Source organism: Xiphophorus maculatus, chromosome 22 (genome assembly GCF_002775205.1).
Source record: "Xiphophorus maculatus strain JP 163 A chromosome 22, X_maculatus-5.0-male, whole genome shotgun sequence".
NCBI classification, from domain to species: domain Eukaryota; kingdom Metazoa; phylum Chordata; class Actinopteri; order Cyprinodontiformes; family Poeciliidae; genus Xiphophorus; species Xiphophorus maculatus.
In genome coordinates, this window is record NC_036464.1 from 1,508,945 (window position 1) to 1,530,684 (window position 21,740).

At 38.6% G+C, this 21,740-nt stretch overlaps 1 protein-coding gene across 5 annotated transcripts in view; it reads right to left on the bottom strand.

Annotated features, from left to right (window-relative positions):
* Positions 1-21,740, bottom strand: part of cdh23 (cadherin related 23) — a 188,493-nt gene that overhangs the window by 103,535 nt on the left and 63,218 nt on the right. For all 5 annotated transcript variants that reach the window (XM_023327715.1, XM_023327714.1, XM_023327716.1 and 2 more), the window contains exons 7-9: positions 14,846-15,040; positions 14,633-14,761; positions 8,705-8,783 (exon numbers count right to left, since the gene is read on the bottom strand). In XM_023327715.1, coding sequence (XP_023183483.1) covers positions 8,705-8,783; positions 14,633-14,761; positions 14,846-15,040 — 403 coding nt within the window. The remainder of the gene's footprint in view (positions 1-8,704; positions 8,784-14,632; positions 14,762-14,845; positions 15,041-21,740) is intronic.

The window sequence follows — 21,740 nt, forward strand, 5'->3', positions numbered from 1 at the left end:
CACACCTGTAAATACACACATGTAAGGTCGATTAGCACCGTAGCAGTTTGTTGATGCTAATCTCTGCACGCATAGTGAAGTTGCACTGATTCATTGCTTTAAGTTCACAGGCTTGACCTTTCACCTTAGCTCTGCAGTGTGGAGCGTGACTTAAAGGGCAGCCATTATCATGTTTCATATATAAAAAACATAAAACTATGAAAATAACTCATAATTGCCCTTTCCATTGATTGTTTTAAAGAGGGAAAGTAATTTACAAATAGAGTTTTGTTCTTTCTAAAACAGGAAGGGACAAACGAAGACGATGTGTTCATAACAGAACCATCTTGGAGCGCATCATTCCAAATCAGAGTTGGATGGCTGTAGACAAACAACAAAAAGTCTTATTGTCTAAAATGGACTGGAACATGGTGAACATGTCTGACTGACTGCTGATGCAAAACAAGAATGAAGCACATTTATGTACCGTTTATGTAAGAAACATGGCTGAGCTTTGCTGAACAGAGGAAGAGAGGACGGATATCTGATACATCTCTTTTTGCAAAAACTTTGATTAGGAAACATATTCTTAGGGGACAGAACAACCGAAACCTAAGGGGTATGAACCAATAGTGATCAGTTAGACCAAGATGAGACTGTGGCTGTTTGTGAGCATAATGTTAATAAGGTAAGAAAAATCAAAATTTTAAAAATATATTGCTACAGAAGCCATTTTTAAATCCTCCAAATGGTGCCAGTTTGTTGGGTCTCTAATCTAACAAATGTTCTCGTGACTATCCTTTTAATTAAAAAAAAGTAACACATATAAATCTTCACTCCATGAACTTACATTTGATCTGCAAGCTTTGCTAACGCTACTTCTGTCTTTGGCTGTGTTCTTGATGGCCTTGTGCTCACTTTTTGTCTTTCATACTTTTTTCACATATTTCCTGATTTTGGTCATAAAGTTGAATGCAGCTATCAAGAGCTACATGCCTGAATCTGACCGAATAGGAAACGTTGTAAAAAATAATGACATATTCGCCTTTTAAGAGATGCAGTGAACTTCCACAGAGTGACTCAGTGGTCTCAGTGGGATAGGAATTATAACCCTATGCTAATTGCTGATACAAAGTGTTCTCCAGTGATCTGCCAGGACAGTGTGATTAGACCCCCAGGGGCAGAAAATTGCTGCACGTACACACATTCAAGAAACCTGTCACTTGATATTCAAAGTTAGTTTGTGTATTTTTGTTTTCTCATGCATGTGTTAATGTGTCAGTATTTGAGGCTTGAATTTCAAGACTCTGTCTGTGTACGTACGTGTGTGTGTGTGTGTGTGTGTGTGTGTGTGTGTGTGTGTGTGTTGTGCTAACTGTCTGAGTTTGAATCTGTGATACGGGACTCCAGGGGCTTAGCCATGCTCTCGCATTACGAACAGTACTGAACTGGAAAATGAGAAAACATGCCATGATTTTGTCTAAAGCAGCCTGTACACTTGAATGCACACTCACATACACACACACACCCCGACACACACACACACACAAAACCTCAACATCTATTAGTTCCCCAAAATATTATGAATCAAAATAGCTTCAATATCCAGTTTTTCATGACCAGATACAAGTAATTCCAATAATTTCCTCCTATTAAAGAAGTCATCTCCAAAACAGCAGTGATTGTAGAAAACTGGCACAAACATCCAGATTCTAATGACACATCCAGTGAAGTGACAATCCATTTCATTATTAAAATGCTCTCCTTGACTCTAACAGAACAGGACTGAGTGTGATGACATGGAAGACAAAAAATCAAGAGGTTAAAATGGGAATAGAAAAGCAGAAATTGCCTTTTTGAATCGGCCAAAAGAACAGAGGAAATTAAAATCTGATCAAATGAGTTCAATGGGTTGTATGACAAGTTGGTGAAAATGATTTCCTTCAAATACTGATCATCTGTGGACAGCACTGAGTGTCATAGCGATGCCTAAGCTGGTGACAACTGTTTTCTCCAGTTTGTGACAACACTTCGGGGGCGCTGGAACATTCGAGTAATGTGACATGGCATGCAGCCACTGCTCACAGTCTCGGGGCTAAGATTTAGCATTTTTTGATAAATGTACAAAAATTAGTGTCACTTTTAAGGATGACGCCTCCAGGCAAGTCATGTTAATGATGAGATTTATTATTGTCTTAAAACTACATTATTGAAGTTGTAAGTTTGCTGCACTGTGTGTCTGAAACATCTCTCAGCGTGTGACAGCTATCAGTGCAGATGTATGTTTTTCTTTACGTTATGTGCAGCGATGATAGCCGTGGGGCGGCTTCTACGCTGCCAACAAGCAGCACTTCATGCAAACTCAAACCGCTCCATCAAAAGTTTCTCTTCAGAGATGAAGTCAAAGCTAAACAGTGGCAGATTTAGAACGAGTCAGTCTGTACCTGTGGATCACGCTAGTTGACTTATTGCTCTGTTTGCTATGAGTCTGTTATCCCTTAATATTAGCAACGTAATGCTAACTGTTTGCAAAAAAGTTAAGATGTTTTTATTCTGTAGAGGACAAGCAGCTGCTGCATGGTAACCGTGGTGACAGAAGCAGGACTGATTGGATGGGCCCAAAGCTCCACAACAGAGAGATGAACAGCTTTGATTTAGACTTTTTAAAGTTGTAAAGAAATACATATATATTAAAAAGTAGTCTGGCATATTGGTTCTTTTTAATGTCAGAAGAGATGCAATCTGAACAATTTTCAGGTTAGGCAGAGTGTGCAGCTTTATTATCTACTTAGAGACTTCTGAGAGCTTTCTGCATCACTCCGCAATCTTTAAGTCACTTCTTACAAAACAATTACAGCAACTGATTCCTGACCATTCAGCTGGAAGTCCCGATTTATCTGAAATGTCTGAATAATCTATTTTGTTTGAGAGCCGGAGTGAAAAGTTTTGTCTCCAACCATAGACAGAGTTGGTCTTTTACATTCAAAGTTTTCTGCAGTTTCAAGAATAGACCACAAAAATACAGAATTATAGAAAAGGTTTGTAGAAGAAAACATTTTCTCTGTAAACAACTAAAGTTTGCAAAGATTCATCTGAATGAACCACAAGATTTCTGGGATAAAGTTTTCTGGAAAGATGAACCAAAGTATAGATATTTCTTCATATTACTCAGCGTGAAGCTTGGAGATTGGCAAAACAGAAGATGAAGCTGGACACCCGAAACTGTCCTTCATTCGATCAAGATGAATATTTTAACAGGTGAGCAAAACCATCTGTTACCACCAGATAAATAAAAGTGAAGGTGAATCACAATAAATTAGAAAATCATTGAAAAATGTATTGATCTCAGTATTTCATTTGTAAAGGTAAAACTCATGGAGACTTTAGACATCTCAGTCAGTCCAAGCTCTTCTTATCCAACATTAGATTCTTCTGACATTGTCTCTGGTTTAGGAATGGCTTAACCAAGAAGTGTGACAGTTGTTGCCTATTTCCTGCATACATCTATAGAGTGCCACACGTTTTCCTTTAACCCAACTTATCATTAAAATGTCTGCGACCTGAAACACAGCTTCTTCAGGAATCACCTTTTGGTGTAAAAGTCAGCCATCTTCCTATGATTATATAATACATAACATAGCAATAAAGTCCTATTTGTGCTTAAAAATAACTTTTTTAAGCATATTTGTTTTTGTAATATTTCATTTTTGCAAGGATCTGAATTTGAGGCTTTTATTAACTTTCAAGCCATTGAAAATGAACAGACATTGACACTTGAAATACATCACTCAGTGAAACACAACTATCCAATTTGGGTTTTACTTTGCAAATTTAATTAATGAAATAAATGATCAGATTTTCCATTGTTAAGGTTCATCTGGGAGGAACAACGGTTTGCAGAACTAATTTCAGAGCGCAACTAAAATATTCAAAATGACTTAATGCTGCCTTTTGTCTATGATTTGAAAATGGGTCAAGTTCAAACAACTCTTGCATCAGTCAATGAAACCTGAGCTCTGAACTTGTTATTGTTCTGCATTGTTACTCTGCAAACATAAGGAAAACTTTGGGCCACGCTGCGATCAGTGTTCCTGAGACTAATCTCTCTTCTCTCAGAGATTACACTGCAGCGCAGAGCAGAGAGCCTCAGAGCGTCTAATTGAAAAAGCAGAGGAAATCCCACTGACACCACAGTAACAATAAGGGCTCCCAATAGAATTACAGGTATTAGAGCTGGCCACATTACAGCATGGCTGCCGATACGAGTTAGGAAGGAAGAGCGTGGAATCAGAGCATCAGGGTGTAGCGGTGCTGAAGGATAAAGATACATGTGGAAAGACAGACAAGAGAAATAATCGCCTTTGCTACTTATCAGTGTGTCCAGGCGGGAAATGGCGTCTGACCTCTTTGCAGTGTGATGCTTAAAGACAGAGTGCATGGTCCCCTGTGGAACCTGCTACACCGAACACAGCTGGCCTGTATCACACATGTGGCATCAGGGGACAAAACATCCATATTTTGCAAGTATGAGCTTCTGGTGTGTGGCCTATATAAAACCTTAACCCAGTGCAGAATGATGTTGTCATCGAGTCAAATTCTTTACAATTTGCATAAAAAAACAGATTTTTTGGAACTTTTGCAACATGAAGACAATGAAAGAGAAATGGAGAGAATAAATATAGATGCATAGATCCTGAGACAGAGGGGATTAGTCATGGCTGCATGTTGCAAAGAAAAACAGCCTCCTGCACAGACAGGCGATCGGCTAAGAGACGAGCCTTCATTCCACGAGATGCAAGGCTGACTTGTGTTCTGCCTATTCTTACACTATTATTACAGCAAAGCAGACAGGCAACACTTTCCATGAGGTTAACTCCGATCCCAGCAGACAGCTTTTCTTTGGACACGATTTGTTGGCCTATAACTTCTGACATAAAAATCACAAACTGTGAGATGGAAAGTAGTTTTTAGTGAGCTGACGTTTATATCCAGCCTTAGACGCATTTTAAGTTTCAAAAGAATCATATTTGTCCTCTTCCTCAGTCTCTTCTGAGTTTTCTGATTTTTTACAAATGAAAATCTAAAAAATGTCCTTCACTTGTTCTCTGTTCCCTTTTACTCTGTTACAACTAAATGAAGTTCAGTGGAATCAACGTTCTTTGGGAAGCAGTAACTGGATTACACTAGTGTGTTATTTATTCTCATTATAAATCCAACAGTTCCTTAAAAGTCTCTGATGTTTGTTAGAGAACATTAGCAAACAATCTGGATCATGAAAACCAAGGACACATGGTGGTAGCATCGTTCTCTGTGTGGTCCAGTCAAAGTCCACACCTGAATCCAATCAGAATGTAGCTTTTTCATTCCTTTTAACACACAACCTTCTATTGGTATTCCATGTAAAATGCAAACGCTGAGGTTTGTGGTTATAAAAAGGTTTTGTGAAGTACGTAGAATATGTCCAGGCTTGTGTTATGAGGACGGATCTGTGAGCGAAGCCGTTTGGTCTGAGGACAGTCAGTCCCACTTCCTGTTAGTGGAGCTCAGTACTTCTCTCTGTGCTGCTGGTGTGTTTTTCCTCTGGGTGGGTGTGAGTGGATGATGGCCGTCGTTTCAAGCCAAAGCCCATCGTTGGTATATTGGGAATGTTCATTATTACTTTTAGCTATTTAGCTCATGAGTGATATGGGTTTATTAGAAAAAAATGAATATGTGCATTTATGACGTGTGTTTGTTGCTTTTCTGTCGACGTTTTCTTTCAGATTTCAGATTTTTTTCAGATTTTTCTTTCAGCGTTCCCCATTTGTTCAGTAACGATATATAATAAGTTTATACTTTAGTGTTTAGTCAATATGACACTAGACGGTCAATTTGAATTACGCAAATGTAAAGTTAGAAGTTCTACTTTAATGAGAAACAGTAATTAGATATCCTCAACAGTAAGTGGAGTTGTCGCAGTCGGGAATAAAAGACAAAGTGAGCAGATATTTGGTTCCCAGGAGCATCAGTTACTTCTCAGAAGAGAGACCTGAACACCTGGTGAATCGTTCATCTGTCCGCCATCTTGTTCTTAATGTGCCAATTATGAGCCTCAGCCTTAAACAGATGATCTGTTTCATTTCTAACAGACTGCTGATTGGTAAAGTGATACAAAGTAAAACATTCTAGCATTTAAAATGTTGAACATTTTTGAAAACAGTAATATTTTTATAGCAGTAGAAAACATGTAACCTCTTCCCAGCAAATAATAACGAGCGTTTTGTATCTGGTAAACATTTTTGTGCACATTTCTTTTTTTTTCAGAAGTTGTGCAAGTAATGAACCATTTTGAAAGGTCAACATCATAACCATGAGTACGATGGTTTGATGTAATATGAGACCACTAGGTCAGAAGTGTAAAACGGGTTTAATGAAACCCTGAGGACCGGGCTTCACTCGTCCCCATCACAGCAACAATAACGACTGCAACGCTGCCGGCAGAGCGCCACTGTGATTCTATCGCCTGTACACATCCAGTCCCTGATCCTCCCTCTGATTAGAGCAGGGAGAGGAAATCCTCATCTTGAGTCCCACAATCATTAGTGTTGATCACAGCTGCAATTAAACTCTCGTTTATCTTAATTACTGAGCTAATGAGACGAGTCCCGCAGGAGCGAGCCGCGCTCTCCGAGGACTCTCGGGGCGAGGAGCAGGAATGCTGGAGAGGCGTCATGCAGAGTCAGGCTCAAGTCTGCAAACAAGCACGGCCGGATCCGACTGCAGCAGAACTCAGGAGTCAGGGTACATGGAGACATAAGGATGTGTGTGTGAGCGCAAGCAAATGCAGGAAAACACCGGCACACCGCTGCTTCTGGAAACCTTCACTTCTTACCTTTAACTCTGGCACCGCATCACCCTTCATCTTGCATTATTAAACTTATAATGATTTTATCAATCCATCGTTGCGGTGCTATAACTCTTGATTTTGCAACGACTGGGAATACATCGCGCCACCTAATTAATGTCTTTTTAATGCTCTTCTCCTCTAGAGCTTAACTCAGTCATTCGGCTTTGCAACAAACACAACACACACAACAATACAACATGTGGCAGCAGACGGTAAGTAAGACCGAGTGGCTGAGAGCAGCAAATGAGAGCAGAGGGTTCATGGTGGTGGACTCTGCTGCACAGCACTGAAGGACCAGTGACCACAGCGCAAACACAAACACATGTACAGTCATAATGTTTAAACTCAAAATTAATCTGACAAAAAGTTGGAGCAAAAGGTGCATCTCATGGAAGTAGAGGTAGAATAAAAAACTGAGGATGATGCATCTAAAAAGGTTTGTAGGAGAAAACATTTTCTCTGTAAACAACTAAAGTTTGCAAAGTTTCATCTGAATGAACCACAAGATTTCTGGGATAAAGTTCTGTGGAAAGATGAACCAAAGTGTAGATGTTTCTTCATATTACTCAGCGTGAAGCTGGGAGAAAACCAAACCCAACACACAAGTGCAGCACCCTAAACCAGCAGTCAGGCATGGTCAACCACAACTGACAGATGAATATATTTTTGTATTTATTTATTTGATAGTGCTCCTCCCCTTTCTAATGCCACCCTGGGAAACTGCCCATGTCTCCCATATCAAAAACCACCACTGCAGGCAGTGTGTTAAAAACTTAAATTATGTTTTTAACATAAATTGATTTGTTTAAAGACGTACCAAGCGTGGGAATTTTAATAATAAAAACAGGACTTGGACATACTCTGACAAAAGCAATAATTTTTCACTTCAATATGATTTTCCTAAACTATTTTATAATTTTGTTGCCATTAGTAGTCATCACTTTTTGATGACAACAAGAAGTTATTTGTACATGATGACAAATAAACCATCATAAACTCTTTAAATCCATATGTTATTTTTTAATATGTATGTGAAATCTGTGGTTGTTGGCTGTGATGCAGCTTATAAATTTAGCTGCATAATAAAAACGTTAAAGGGATTCAATAGAATGATTCATTTAGGAGCAATGTTTATGTTACAGGCCTGCTGCATAATGAGCCACACTCCCTGCAGAATGCAGCCGCTGCACAATAATCTGATTTCAGTTCATTTCATAGTAAAACCACAAACCTCACATAAACAACAGCATCGTTTCAGCAGCAGCAGCAGCAGCAGCACTTCACATCGTTTTACAGCAGTGATAACTCCGTCTTTCCAGAGGTGAAATCTGGATGAAAACCAAGTTTTAAAACTTTATTTCTCCACTAAAATTTAGTGGAATTCTTTTCTTTCCATGAATATTTGCGATATCGTCCTAACAAACAGGTAGAGAGCATAACTTGGAGGCATAAACATCATTCTTGGCAGAAGAAGGAGAACCAAGCAGGATCACAGCTTCATCCTTATCGTCACCATGCAAACTGTTTTTATCTTCTTTAGTAATACCAACACAGGGCAGGGATATTAAATACACACTTTTTTTTGCTTAGTTTGTCACTTTGACAAATCATAATCCTATTTTGATGGAATAAGCCAACTTGAGAAAGAAAATAAAAACTAAATGTGGGCTGATTTCTGCTCTGTTAAATAAGAAAACATACTTAAAAACTGTTGTGTTGAAGTTAAATCCCCCTAAAGCGTTCTGATCACACCTGCTGCTGATCGCTGAGTTGATCAGACTGATGAAGAGGAAATTCCTCTCAGAGTTACTGACATCCGATCAGTTCTGTGGTTCTGACCTGAGACGATGGTGTAGCCGATTCCTCTCGGTTGGCCCAGATCCTGGTCAATGGCTGTTATCTTCCTCACTTCATACCCCTGCAGAGACAGAGAGCACAGAGTCCAGGTTACATCCAGGCATTAGTTTGCATTAGTTTCTAATTTATTCTAACATTAAAAACTAACAATGTATCTGTAAGTTTGCTACTAGAGGACAAGGCTGCTATTTGTTTCTTGTTTCTTTCCATTTATGCTTTATTTGCAATGACTGCTGTTATTGGGTTTTGTTCTCTCTGTATGTTCTGATCCATAGAAAGTAGCAAATATGATACTAATGTATTTAGCTTTGGAACTTACCTGCAGCAATTGTTGGAGTTATTTTTGCCATTGACTTTGTGATTTTATCTGGCTCAGCGCTTCAGTATTCACATGGTGACGAAACTATTACTGCAGTTTTCTTCCCCAAATAAAGGAAACCTGGTTCAGAGTTTCATGTTTAGCAGTCTCTCTTTCTACTGCTGCAGTTCACTTTGTGTTTTCTTGGTGTTTTTTCTGTCAGATATAAAGCACATCTGTCACTGCTTCCATGTACAGTAACTTTTCACGAAGATATACAAGCTTGTTTTAAGTTAATAAATCCTTAATATTGATAAAAAGTACAAACTCCACTGGGAGATTATTTAATTTATGACATGGGAAATAGTCTCGTTATAATGGATAAGTTGGTTTCCCCTTTTTTAAAAACAGAATTAAGATATTTGAACTAGAAATGAGAATTTAAATAGTTGGTTAGATTTAGTGTTTTTGCAGTGAAGCATGGCGTGGTGCTGGATACACTGTGGATGTTAACTTCTGCAGTAGAGCGAAGACGGTTCTCCAACCAGGGAATTATTGCATATTAAAGTTTATGTTGGAAATATTCAAATAGACAGTCGTAAGCAATCTTGGCTGCAGGTTGTGTTCCCTAAATCTCACAATTACCAAAGGTTCACTTTAAAGTGACGTAAACACAAGAGCTTTCTTTTGCCTTTGTTGCGCTCTTGAGATGTTTTGGAACACATAAACTGACAATGAAAGCTAAAAATATTTCCATGGATGTTACAAAGACAAAATATTAAAAATACTGGGAATCTTATACAGGTAGTCAAACATTTTTTTCTTTTCTTTATGTTTAATATCAGATGTATTTGGTGTTTATTTTTCTTGCATTTCTCTGAAGCTCTCCTGCTGTGCGGATGAGTCCGCTCCCTCAACAAATCACAGTATGACAGCTCAAAAAAAGAAGGGAAAAAACAGAATAAGAAAAAGAAAGAAAGCTGTTTGAAAAGCCTTTGATCTGCAACATTTTTTCAGTCTCTGTGCCTCAATCAGACACGGTGGTGATGCTTAAAACCCCCCATGCTGCAGCGACACAGTACTTCCTGCTTCCTTGTATCCTTCCTCCCTCCCGCCCTCCGTCATCGCCTCTCTCGCTCACACCTCAGGGCTGCCTCCCATTGATCCTGCAAATTGTGTCTAAGACATGTTTATGCTCCATTTCTGCCAAAGCATCTCCTGTCATTGACCAATTACACCAGAATCAATTACAAGCCTTTTAAAAAGGAGACCCATTCCCCAGCTGAGAGGGAAACACACCCACACACACACCCCTACACACACACACACACACACACACACACACCCACCCACCCACACACACACACACACACACACACACACCCACCCACACACACACACACACACACACACACACACACACACACACACACACACACACACACACACACACACACACACACACACACATATGCGCCTACAAACATCGAGGAAAGATGTAGAGAAAAGTAAGAGGAAGTGATGCTGAAGTAATGTGAGCAATATTCTTGAGCTGTCCACACAAGTGGAATCTGTTCAATCAGCCATCACATACAATCCCTCCCCCCTTGGGGTGCACACTCTCTCTCACGAACACACACACACGCCCACATTGTGAGAAATGCTAAGACACACACACATACACACGCCAACCATCCTTCCATTTCTTGCTATACAGTGCGTTTCTCCCCCACCTCCTTTTCTCCTTCTCTTTCCTTCTCATTGGTTTGACAGCCAAATTGTGTGTTTGTCCTAGAAGGAGCTTAATGTCAGTTAGAGCATAGATTCACAGCCATAACTGTTAAAAACACAGACCTGTGATTTCATCTAAAAAACAACAACAACAAATAAATAATTAAATAACATTTTCCAGGTTTGTCAAACGTTTTCCCTGGATGACAGGTTGATTGGCCCTCGGAGAAAAGAAAAGACAACGTCTGAGAAGCAAACTCACGGAGAAGAAGACAGAGATAGAAAGGCTTTTTTCTGAATTCAAACTTTGTGAGATGACCTGTGTGACACAGGTTTGAGTTTGATGGCCTCATGTGTAAATGTCGAGCTTTTACAGCAGCTGACACGGCTTCTGTCAGCGTACAACATCAGCAGCTTATCAATGGCAAACAGTGCAGAGTGGAAATGACACGTGTCTGTTAGATTACATGAGGTCACTGGAGGCGTGTACTGCTGGCCTACATCACCACGTCTTAATAAAAGTACAGTCAGCCATATATCAGACCGCCAGGAGAGGATGTGTAAAAAAAACCTGGAAATGAATGCATGTACTGGAGAAGCAGAATTTTACATAAAAAATACAACTTTTAATAAAAATAGTGTGAAACAAATCCTAAACAAATGCAACCAAAGAATTTCTTAATCATTTCTTAAAAAATATTTTATGTTGATCAAAATATCTGAGTGTTTTTTATTACTTTGTCACTACAGCACAAATATTGTTTTCTGCTAAACTGCCAACAATATTTGTGCAATGACATCTGGAACTATAAATTTAGAGGACATTTATTCATGAAGTCATGCAACTGACAATAGAAAAATATGAAAAGTCAAAATCATAGCAATAAATTTTGGATTTTACAATTTTCATCTATTAAAGTTTATTGTTAACATTTCAGGATCAGAAACTATCTGAATATTTCATTTAAAGAATGACAGAATGTTGCCTATACCCAAATCTAAACTATAATGAAAACGTTAAAATTGAAGAATCAAAATAAATTTTATTTCCATCTTTAAATTTTAGAATATCTAAAAAAATCTGTTTGGATTTATGAGGAATAATGTTTTCTTGTAAAGAATGAGTAACACATGTTTGTAAATATGAAGGAACATAAATTCTTGAAGAGTTCAGCAAACAAAGGAACATAAAATCCACTTCATGTCTGAAGTGCGGTGAAGGAACTGTGATGCTCCAGATTGTTTCACTTTTAAAGTTTGACATCATGATTTTTAAAATCCACTAGAGATACAATTTTTCAAAATTTTCCAGTGTAAAAGTTATGCTTTTGTAATTGATGTTTTTTTAAATTATTGTTGTTATCCCAACAATAGTTGTTTCAGTCTCTAATCCTCCAGTAGGTTTACTTCCCTTCGTTTGTCGTCAGTCTAACGTTTTGTTTCTGTATCATCCCGCCTCAGTTCTTCCTGTTTGACCTTCCTGGTGACAGTTGATGAATCAGGGAGTCAGGGAGACACGGGGCGTCGGCGCCGTCACGCCCTGTTAATATGCATGCAAATGTAGCACTTGACATTTCTACTACGTTGCGTAGAGGCTGCGGACCAGGATAAGCCAGTGGCCGTGTGAGCCTCGCTGGCCTGGGTGAGGAACTGAGGCTGGGATGGAAGGAAATGGAGTGATTGAGGAGCAGAAACAGAAAGAAGGAAAATAGACAGCATCATCCTCATGAGGATAATTCCCTCCAAGCAAGTGGAAACATCAATAGCTCGACTATTAGCCACCTGGTGCTAAGTCAAGGAGCTAAGAACAGAGACTGAGTGTAACGGTGCTCAGGGAAACAGACAGTATATTAGATGGCCATTACAAACCCAATTGCAATAATGACTAAGGTAAGGTCACAGGGAGACCCCACTGCTTAGCAATTCATGCCTTTCACAGACTTCTGACCTTTGCTGGAGGCCTAACATCCCAGAGGCAGAACGGTAAATTTCCTGCAGTAATTACAACCTGACACACCTGCAGTGCTGTATGCAGACCTCCGGCTGAGGCGGTTCTACAGGAAATACTCCGAAAGGTGGAGAATCCTGATGTGATTATAATTTAGGCCTTCTCCTTAGCTATATATTTTAAGCTAAATGAACTTCTTTGATATTAAGGAGCAGGACCGGTGAGAAACGTAGTTCTTAGAGAAGGTTGATGACCATGAGCCTCTGGGTATTTTACAGAGGAGTTTCTGCAGCACTACATAGTAACACAGCTACTTTTCAAAGTGTGAATTCTGATGTCAAAGTGAAACTTGAAGCTGAATTTGTTTTCGGTGCAGATTTAGTCTTTGCCAAGGCTGACCTTCATCAGCAATCCTGTTGTGACGTTCAAGGACAAGACCGATCCTGAGGCACACCCTGGTGAGGAGACTGTCTGCCCTGTGAATCCAAGAAGCTGTTTCACTTTGTTGCAGGTGCTGTGGTTCTGATCTGAGCCATGATTCTCTATCTGCTGCTGAACTGTCTGTAGCTGAGTTTGAACCGCTGAGGATGAGAGCCAGTTCTTCTAAATGTGAGGCCACAGTTATTGACTGAAAGGCAATAAACTGCTCAACTCGACGCAGGTGAAGTAATGGCAGGACGGAAAATAGATGAATTGATGGTTTGGGGCCTAAGTTAAAGAAATGCAGACACCACTCCTGTCTGTTGGGATAAATAAAGAGATAACCCCAAAAGGCAGAGCAGTAGATTTACTGGTCCTCCAAGCCTTCCACCCTCTCCCTCAGTATCTTCTCCTTTTAGCGTTTCAATCACAACCAAAAAAAGAAGATCCTGTATCCAAGCAGCTGAAGTAACCTTTCCTTTTCAGCCTGGAGTAAACCCTGAACTCTCTGGAATGCTTCAGTTATTTGTTGACAGGGAACTCCATGGGATACCTAAAATTGAGCTGGAGACAATGACTATCAGAGGAAAGGTAAAGGTCCTTAAAGGGACATCAGTGGGGTTTTGGTGTAATAAATCAAATGACAGATGTCAAGCAGCAGCTTTAACACATATTAGTCAATGCCATGAACTGCACTGAAACAGAGCAGATGACTTGGCCATGACGCTTCTAAGCTGAACAGGTTTGAAAGGGAAGCATTAGAGTTGGACCATAGGAGAATTTTTGACGTTTCTGACACAAAGTGTGTAGTTTTAAGGATGTAGAAGCAGGTTAAACAAATGAGAGAATACACAGAACAAAACGTGATTTTAACAGAAATTCACTTTTGGTTTTCAAATACAGACTACAGGTTTCTAAAAACATCTTTGTCAATTATGTCTTGGAGTGAAGTAATTTGGTCCATGTTTGATTTTTTCTTTTTTATTTGGTCCTCACGCTAAAAATATCAGTGAAATGGCCAATTCTCTTCTTTCCACAAATATAGAAAAGGTTTCAATGATCAACAGCAGCTTTAATAACTCTCTGTTCAGTATTAAGTTATCCAGGAAATAACCAGTGTACGTCTTTAATTTTTCTAACTACAGACAATAAAATGTAGTCCAGGTCCTTCAGTTAAAATAAACGAGCAAAAATACCTCAGAATAGACTCTGTTCACCTCCATTAAGGCCTGATACAAGAAATAAAACAAGATTCTACATTTCAAAAATGTAAAATTATCAGATACTTTAACAAAACAAAACAAAATCTTAATTTAGATTTTTGAAAAACAGCTGGAATTTGCTTTTGTATTAAATACTTTGTCATCCCCACTGAAAGGTGTTTTTTGAAATAGTGTTCATGTGAAATTTCATGATGTTTTGTTATAAAGAGATTTACTTATATTTTAACTGATTCCACCATAAAGTTGCTGAAATTCCTTATAAGCTTGAATATTTGGATTGAAGTACTGACCAGAGGAATGTCCTCTTCTATGTTGGTACTGTAGGGTAGGTTGGTGAAAATAGGGTCCATATCTTGGACATCAGTGATGGTGATGGCCAAGTTTGCAAGTTTGGACAGAGGTCTCACTTTGTCTTGATCCTAATAAAACCAAAAGACACAATCAGATTGTTTAATGCACATAGATGTATGGTTGTTTATTAAAGGTATAGTAAGCTAGCTGACCGTGGCGTTTACGGTGAGCTGGTAGGCAGCTGTTGTCTCATAGTCCAGCGTTTTGGTGACGGTCACGGTGCCTCGGGCTCCGTCGATGGCAAAGAAGGAAGAAGGAGGCTGGAAAGAGAAGAGAACGCTGCCGCCGGTGCCTTGGTCCGGATCTGTGGCGTTCACCATGAATATCGATCGGCCCACCGGCGTGTTCTGAACGACAGCAGTGAGAACAGGCCCAGAATAAACAAACATATTTACTGGGATTAATACAGCCAATAAAATCAACTTCTGTCCTGATCGTGTTATTAGGACTCTTTAAATATCTGCAGACAATTTGATCCATCAAACATTTGAGTTGAAGAAGTTTTAACTTTAAAAAATAAAGTTTACCATTGTTTTAAAATATTTTCACAAACATCTGAAAAGTGTGAAATGTTGTTTTAACCAATTCTATTTCAAGTTCACAATTATGCATCAGAACGCAACCCTGCAAGGACGAGCAGGTGAGACGGTTGAATATTCATGCATTATGTTTTATAAAGCACATGTTTAAAAAAAAAAGTTTTTAAATGGGGATAAAAATGCTGTAACTCTAGCAACAACTCTTATTGTATTCAGGAAAACAAAGGAATATGATTGATTTATAGCAGCTACAATGTGGTTCATCTGAACTGTTGGTGTTATTGGAAAAACAGAGCAGGATGAGAAACAATGAGGATTCCCATGTTTCTCATAACATGTGGATATATTTTATTTTATTGCAGTGGTCATAAAAACATATTTAATTAAGGACATCTAGAATGAGATTACAGCCTGTTGCACACTGAACAGAAAAAACAACTTCCTGCTCTTAGAGCAGCAGAGTAGCTAGTTATTACTTACTTTACTGAAGTAAAATAGTATTTGGTTAAAATAAAATAAAATAAAAACTACTTAACTATTGACTAACTGATAATGACATACGTAAAAAAGATGTACTCAGACAAAACCATAAAATATGTGCAAGTTTCATTTTCAAGACTAAAAAAAACTAAATAAAAAATCCAGGCAGAGGAAACATTTTTCCATATCAATTTTTAAAGACATAAAACTTATAAAACCAATTTCTGCAGTAGGTATAGTGTTCACCATGTAATATATGAAATAACTTCTGAATATTCTTTACTAAAGTAAATGTAAAACTACAGCACAGTAAAAGTATTCCTTTTTTTCAAAAAAGTTACTGAGGCAAATGTAAGTACTTACTGCCCACTTGTAATCCTTCTGCATTATAGCTAGAGTAGAACTTGATTTGTGTAGTTTTACATTTTACTCAACACTAATTCTTCTCTTGAGTAGGTTACTTCAGTTCATTTTCCACTCCTAAAACTTCACAAACTTCCTCTCAGCTCTGATTTGGTGAAACTTTGAGCGCAGCTAAAGCAAATATCATTTTACAGGTGCTGAGATAAGGAGTAGAATAAATAACATGACTGCCTATAAACATAAACAGCATCTGAACCTGTGACACATTTGCTTGATATATTCATTATTCTCTTCAACTCGTCTGGTTGTTAAAGAAATGCAGAAAAACCCCTGAATCCCCCCAGAGCCGGCTGCTTGTGTGCACACATCCATGTATGCATCTGTATCTCGGCACGTCATGGATGCCAACATTATCAACTTTGCTTTGATGTCAAGGAGACAGACTGATAGGTAAGCTATTGCTGAGTGAGTTTGTGCATGCTTCATTTTCAGAATGAGTCTGAGATGTCTTTAAATGTTTGTAAAAGGACATTATTTTCTTCCCCTAAAGCGCAGCGGCTTTTATCTCTGTGAACAGCATCCTGTAAAACAGTGAGTCATTACCATCGCCCGGTGTCGAATGCCCCGAGGCCCGGAACAACAGACCCACGTCCCGTTCCGACATGTAAACACACTCACAAATACCTGTTTTGATCTGCCAGATTTGACAGAGGCGCTACGTTCAAAGAGGTGCAGCAACTGTTCAAAGCGCTGACGAGAGCACGATTCCAACATGATCCTCATTTTTAAATCCTGGATTTTTCCAGTGTCTGATTGTCAGATGGCTCAGTCCATGTTAGCTCATATGAAAAATGCAAACACAGAAAAAGACTTTGTGTTTGTGGAACTTTGAAAAAAGCACAAACTGGAAGGATGGAAGAACAGATGAAAGAAAACATGGTCTGATATATTGTTGAAAACTGAAGTTTACATATACAGAATTAAAAGATGCACAATTTTTTTCTCACCATGTGAATTTGAATCCGATCAAACTTCTTGTTTTACGTCAGAATTACCAAATTTATTTCTATTTGCTAAATGTCAGAATAATGAGGCAGCGAATGTGTCATCGGTTTATGTATTAACATCATCAAAGTCAGAAGTTTTCCTATGTTTCCTCAGTATTTGGCATAAACTGTATGAATTGGGTCAAACATTTTGAGTTTCTTTCCAGAAGTATCTCTCAGTGGTTTTCTGGAGTTCTGGTCCGTTCCTCCTGACAGAACCAGTGGAACCGTCTCAGGTTTGAAGGCTCAATCACTGTCACAAACCTTTTCAGATCTGCACACATATTCTCTCTAGATCAGCTAAGACACAGACTTTGTTGTCCCAAAGCCATTTTGTAACGACCTTTTTCTGTATGGGTCACTGTCTGTCTGGAAAACCAATCTGCTCCGAGCTTTTTCTGGCCGATGTCTTTAAGTTGCTACAATATTCCTACATAATGTTCTGTCCTCATGATGCCGACTACTGTATGAAGTGGACTAGTCTCTCCTGCAGTAAAACAACTGCACAACATGATGCTGCCACCACCGTACTTCACAGTTAGGATGGTATGAACCTCCGTGCTCTTCCTCCAAATCTAACAGTGGTCATTATGGCCAAACTGTCTCGTCAGACCTCAGGACTGTGTCCAGAAGTTGTTTTGTCTCTGTGTTCATCTGCAAACTGCAGTCTGTTTTTTATGTTTCTTTTGGCTTCTTCCTTGCTGAGTGGCCTTGCAGAAAAAAGTTGCACAAGGTCTTTGACTTTTGTTGTGGAATGGATTTACACATTTCGTACCAGAACCTGTTCATCTGTGGGACACAGAGTCCGTCTTCCTCCTTAGCGGTATGATCGCTGGACATTCCCATTATGTGTATACTTGGTATAATTGTTAGTTCAGATGAACGCGGCGCCTTCAAATTGTTCCCAAGGATGAATCAGACTTTTACAGATGAACAATCCTCTTCCTGTTATCTGGATCGATTATTCTGACTTTCCAAATGTGTCAAACAATAAAGTGTTTCAGGTGTGACCTTAAAATACATCCACAGGCGAGCCTCCAATTAACTCAAATGTCAGTTAAACTATGTAAACATTTTGTTTCAAATGTATTCATGTATGGACAAAAAGAAGAATGTTTTTAATTTGAAATCAACAAATTAGTCTAAAGACATTTATTTATCTTAAACTGTTATATTTGTGCAAATGGTGTGAAAGATAAAGTCTTGAGAGACAAATATTTCTCCTTATTCTATATTTATTTTTCTATACTAATCCAGACTTGGAAAATGTTTAAATACAGATCTAGAGTCAGAACTTTGAGAAGTGCAGATGACCAGCTCTGTGCATGTGTGTGTGTGTGTGTGTGTGTGTGTGGGTGTGTGTGTGTGTGTGTGTGTGGGGGTGTGTGTGTGTGTGTGTATGTGAGCTCTGGCTGCCTCAGAGGTTAGCAGGCTTAGCGTTGCGCAGGTGTGTGAGCAGCTAATCTGGACTCTCTGGCCTCTCCTCAGACAGAATGAGCATCTGTCAAATACACATTCACATTATTCATTCTCATCTTCCTGTTATCCCTCGAGGCGCTGAAGGTCAAAATGCTCCATCAGCATAAATGGTGCATTTAATTAAGAAGCACAATCCAAAAACAACCGTTAAAAATCTCGCTTCAAGTGTCAGGTTCTCAGAAAAAAAGTCTAAAGATCTCACTGAGTTTTGTTGGAGTTCACAATCAGTGGATTCTTTGTCTGTATCTGAAATGAAAATGAATGACAAAACATGAACTATAGATGTTTTAGTTTTTTTAACCTTCCAGACCATCCGGTCACATGTTTTTGCCCAGTGAGACCAGAGGCAGCTGAGCTGGCTGGCATCGCATCGATACCATGGCGAGGCGTCGCATGTGTCCCCCTCTATTCCTTCCTGGGTGCAAAAGCCAATTGGTTAGTCACGGCTCATATTCCTGCGTATATGGCTTGACAGCGCTTTGTAGCTTTTGAATAAATGGAGGCCATTTCCACAGGGAAGAGGAATGTTAAAGGGTGAGACAGTTGAAGAGGGATGTAGAGTGTTCCCTGCTGTGTCTTATCTGAAGTGCACCGCAAGAACCGCCGTCGTCCCGTCTGAGAGCTGCTGCTAATAGAAACAGAAGAGGAGACGCAAAACGCAGAGAAAACATTTAAAAGAAAAGATTCAACGTTTTGGGAGAGTTTTTACATCCCTTTGTATGATTTTAGCTACAATATTTCAAATCTTGTTCCATGATAAAAATGGTTTAGCAAATAAATTTGCAGCATTAATATTTAATATTCAACAGGCTTTTGAATTTAGGGTTCCAAAATTGAGGCAATTAAATGCAGCCAAACGCAAATTCAAGCAACATTAGATTTTATTTATATATATGTAAAAAAGAATGAAATACCATCGATGTCCTTTTCTTCCATTTCACAATTCTTCACAGCATTCTGTTGGTCTGATTCAGAATATTGGTAAAATATGATGAATTTGACATTTTTTGTAATGTGAATAAATGTGATAAGGTTGCAATGGTATGAATATTTTTGGACCGTTTCAGGTGTGATGTTTGCAAATTTTAATATTCAAGATTTAAGACTGACCCTTTAATCTGACCTGACTCTGAATATGCACCAAATTATGTCCCAATGTCAAACATAATGACGTAACACACAGTGTGACCAGAACAGTCTGAGTCTGGGAAAAACGGTTTCCCAGTGAAGAAGTTGAGTATATAGGCAGACCAGTAATAAATGTGAAATATTGCTAACAATAGTAGGCAGTAAAGGATGTCTTCTGACATGACAAAGTATATGAAAGTAATATTTAGGTGTTGGAGTGATATATGGTGCTTTTTGCCAAGTAAAATTCTCAAAATAAGACTGGAACAAGAGAAATGTCATAAATGGGAGAAAGTGGAGAAAGATGGTAATAGGAGAAAAAAAATCAATTAATAACAAAAGGGATTCATGTCTGAGACAAGAAAGAAACACTATAAAACGAGAGCATATTTATTTAGTCTTAACTCTGGCCTTGCTGTGAAACCTGGTGTTTGTTATGCTCTCAGTTTAAAGGAGCAGCTGGTGAAGATGATGTGAGTCATATTTCTGGGTCTACATGGCAGATGGATCTCTGAGGGCCCATTGAGTCAAAGCTAGACAGACATTAGGATTACAAGGTTTTGAACGCTGACGTGCTATCAGGGAGTCCACTGAGAGCTTTCTGAGAGTCTAATGGATTCCAGAGGTCAAAGGTTAGCTTTTCTCTCCTTTCTCAGGGAGTCACTGCAGTGGAAGGCTGGAGAGTTTAAACTAGATTAGTTAGATTCATGTTGGTGTTGCTGCTCAATATTAAGCTGTACTTTAACTGAGTGAAGCAGAAAGACAAATCAGTTGCTTCCAGTGCAGAAGGGAAAAAATGTATGAAATCATATTAAGTGAAACAATGACATGCAAAAAAAATAAATAAAAATAACCAACAAAAATATTAATCCAACAGCTGTACTTGTATCACAGCTAATTCGTATTCCTTGAGTTTCCTATGAAAGTTCCAGCTTGACTTCAGGATGACCTTAAGCAGTTCGAAGCAGTAAATCACTTCACTGACGTTTAGACTTTAGTTTGTCTTGTTCTACTTTGAACAACACAGACACAGTATAGATTTTTTTCTCTGAAAATCTTATATATTCAACATGTGGTTTTCAGTCAAATGATCCACAGATCACCGTCGACAGGCAGGAGCTGCAGTTCTGTGAAATTCTGTTATCAGTTATTGATTTTGCAGATAACCATTTGAGTGTCTTTACCAATAAATACTTACTATAGGAAATAGTGGACAATATTTATTTCATACTCTAGACTATTACTAAAATGTTTGCATGAAACATAAGAAATCATCTTTCCAAAAGTTTCGCAAAAACATTTATACTATTATAAATAATTAGATGCTTTCTGTATAGAACTTAAATATGACGAGGTTGCAGAAATTGCAGAACTAAACAAATTTACATGAAAAAGTCAAAATTGCACTGAAACATAAAGTTACCATGTTAAAAATAACCTATTTAAACAGTTTAGTTGATTAGACTTTATAAAAAACCAAACAGGACAATGTTGCATTGCTGATACTGAGAACAGCTTTAGAAAACATCTTCATCTTCGCTGTGGTGACTCTTACTACGACGCAGTAAAAGCACATGTAGCCATCCTCTCCAGGATTAAGGTGGTAATTTCCTGTAGTTGATGTAATCTTCATCTGACTCCATACATTCCTGAAGAAGCTCTGAACTACCCATCCACCTTAACACCAAGAGGGAGGTGTTAAGGTGGGCCAATAACAGTCACAAATACACAGAAAGACAGACAAACAAACAATATCAGATGCGGAAATGTTTTAACAGCAGAGTGGAGAAGCTACAAAGGTTCATTTTTTTGTTTTTACAAACAGGTTTCACACATCAGTGTAAAATATTGCCATCCATGTTTGATTGGAAACACATTATATTTCCAAAAGTATTCAGTCATCCACCCAAAACATTGAATCCAGAGGTTCCAATCACTCCGCTGGTCACAGATGCATGAAATCCAGGAACCAGGCAGGTTGGTTATTTCTACAAACATGTGGGAAGGAATGG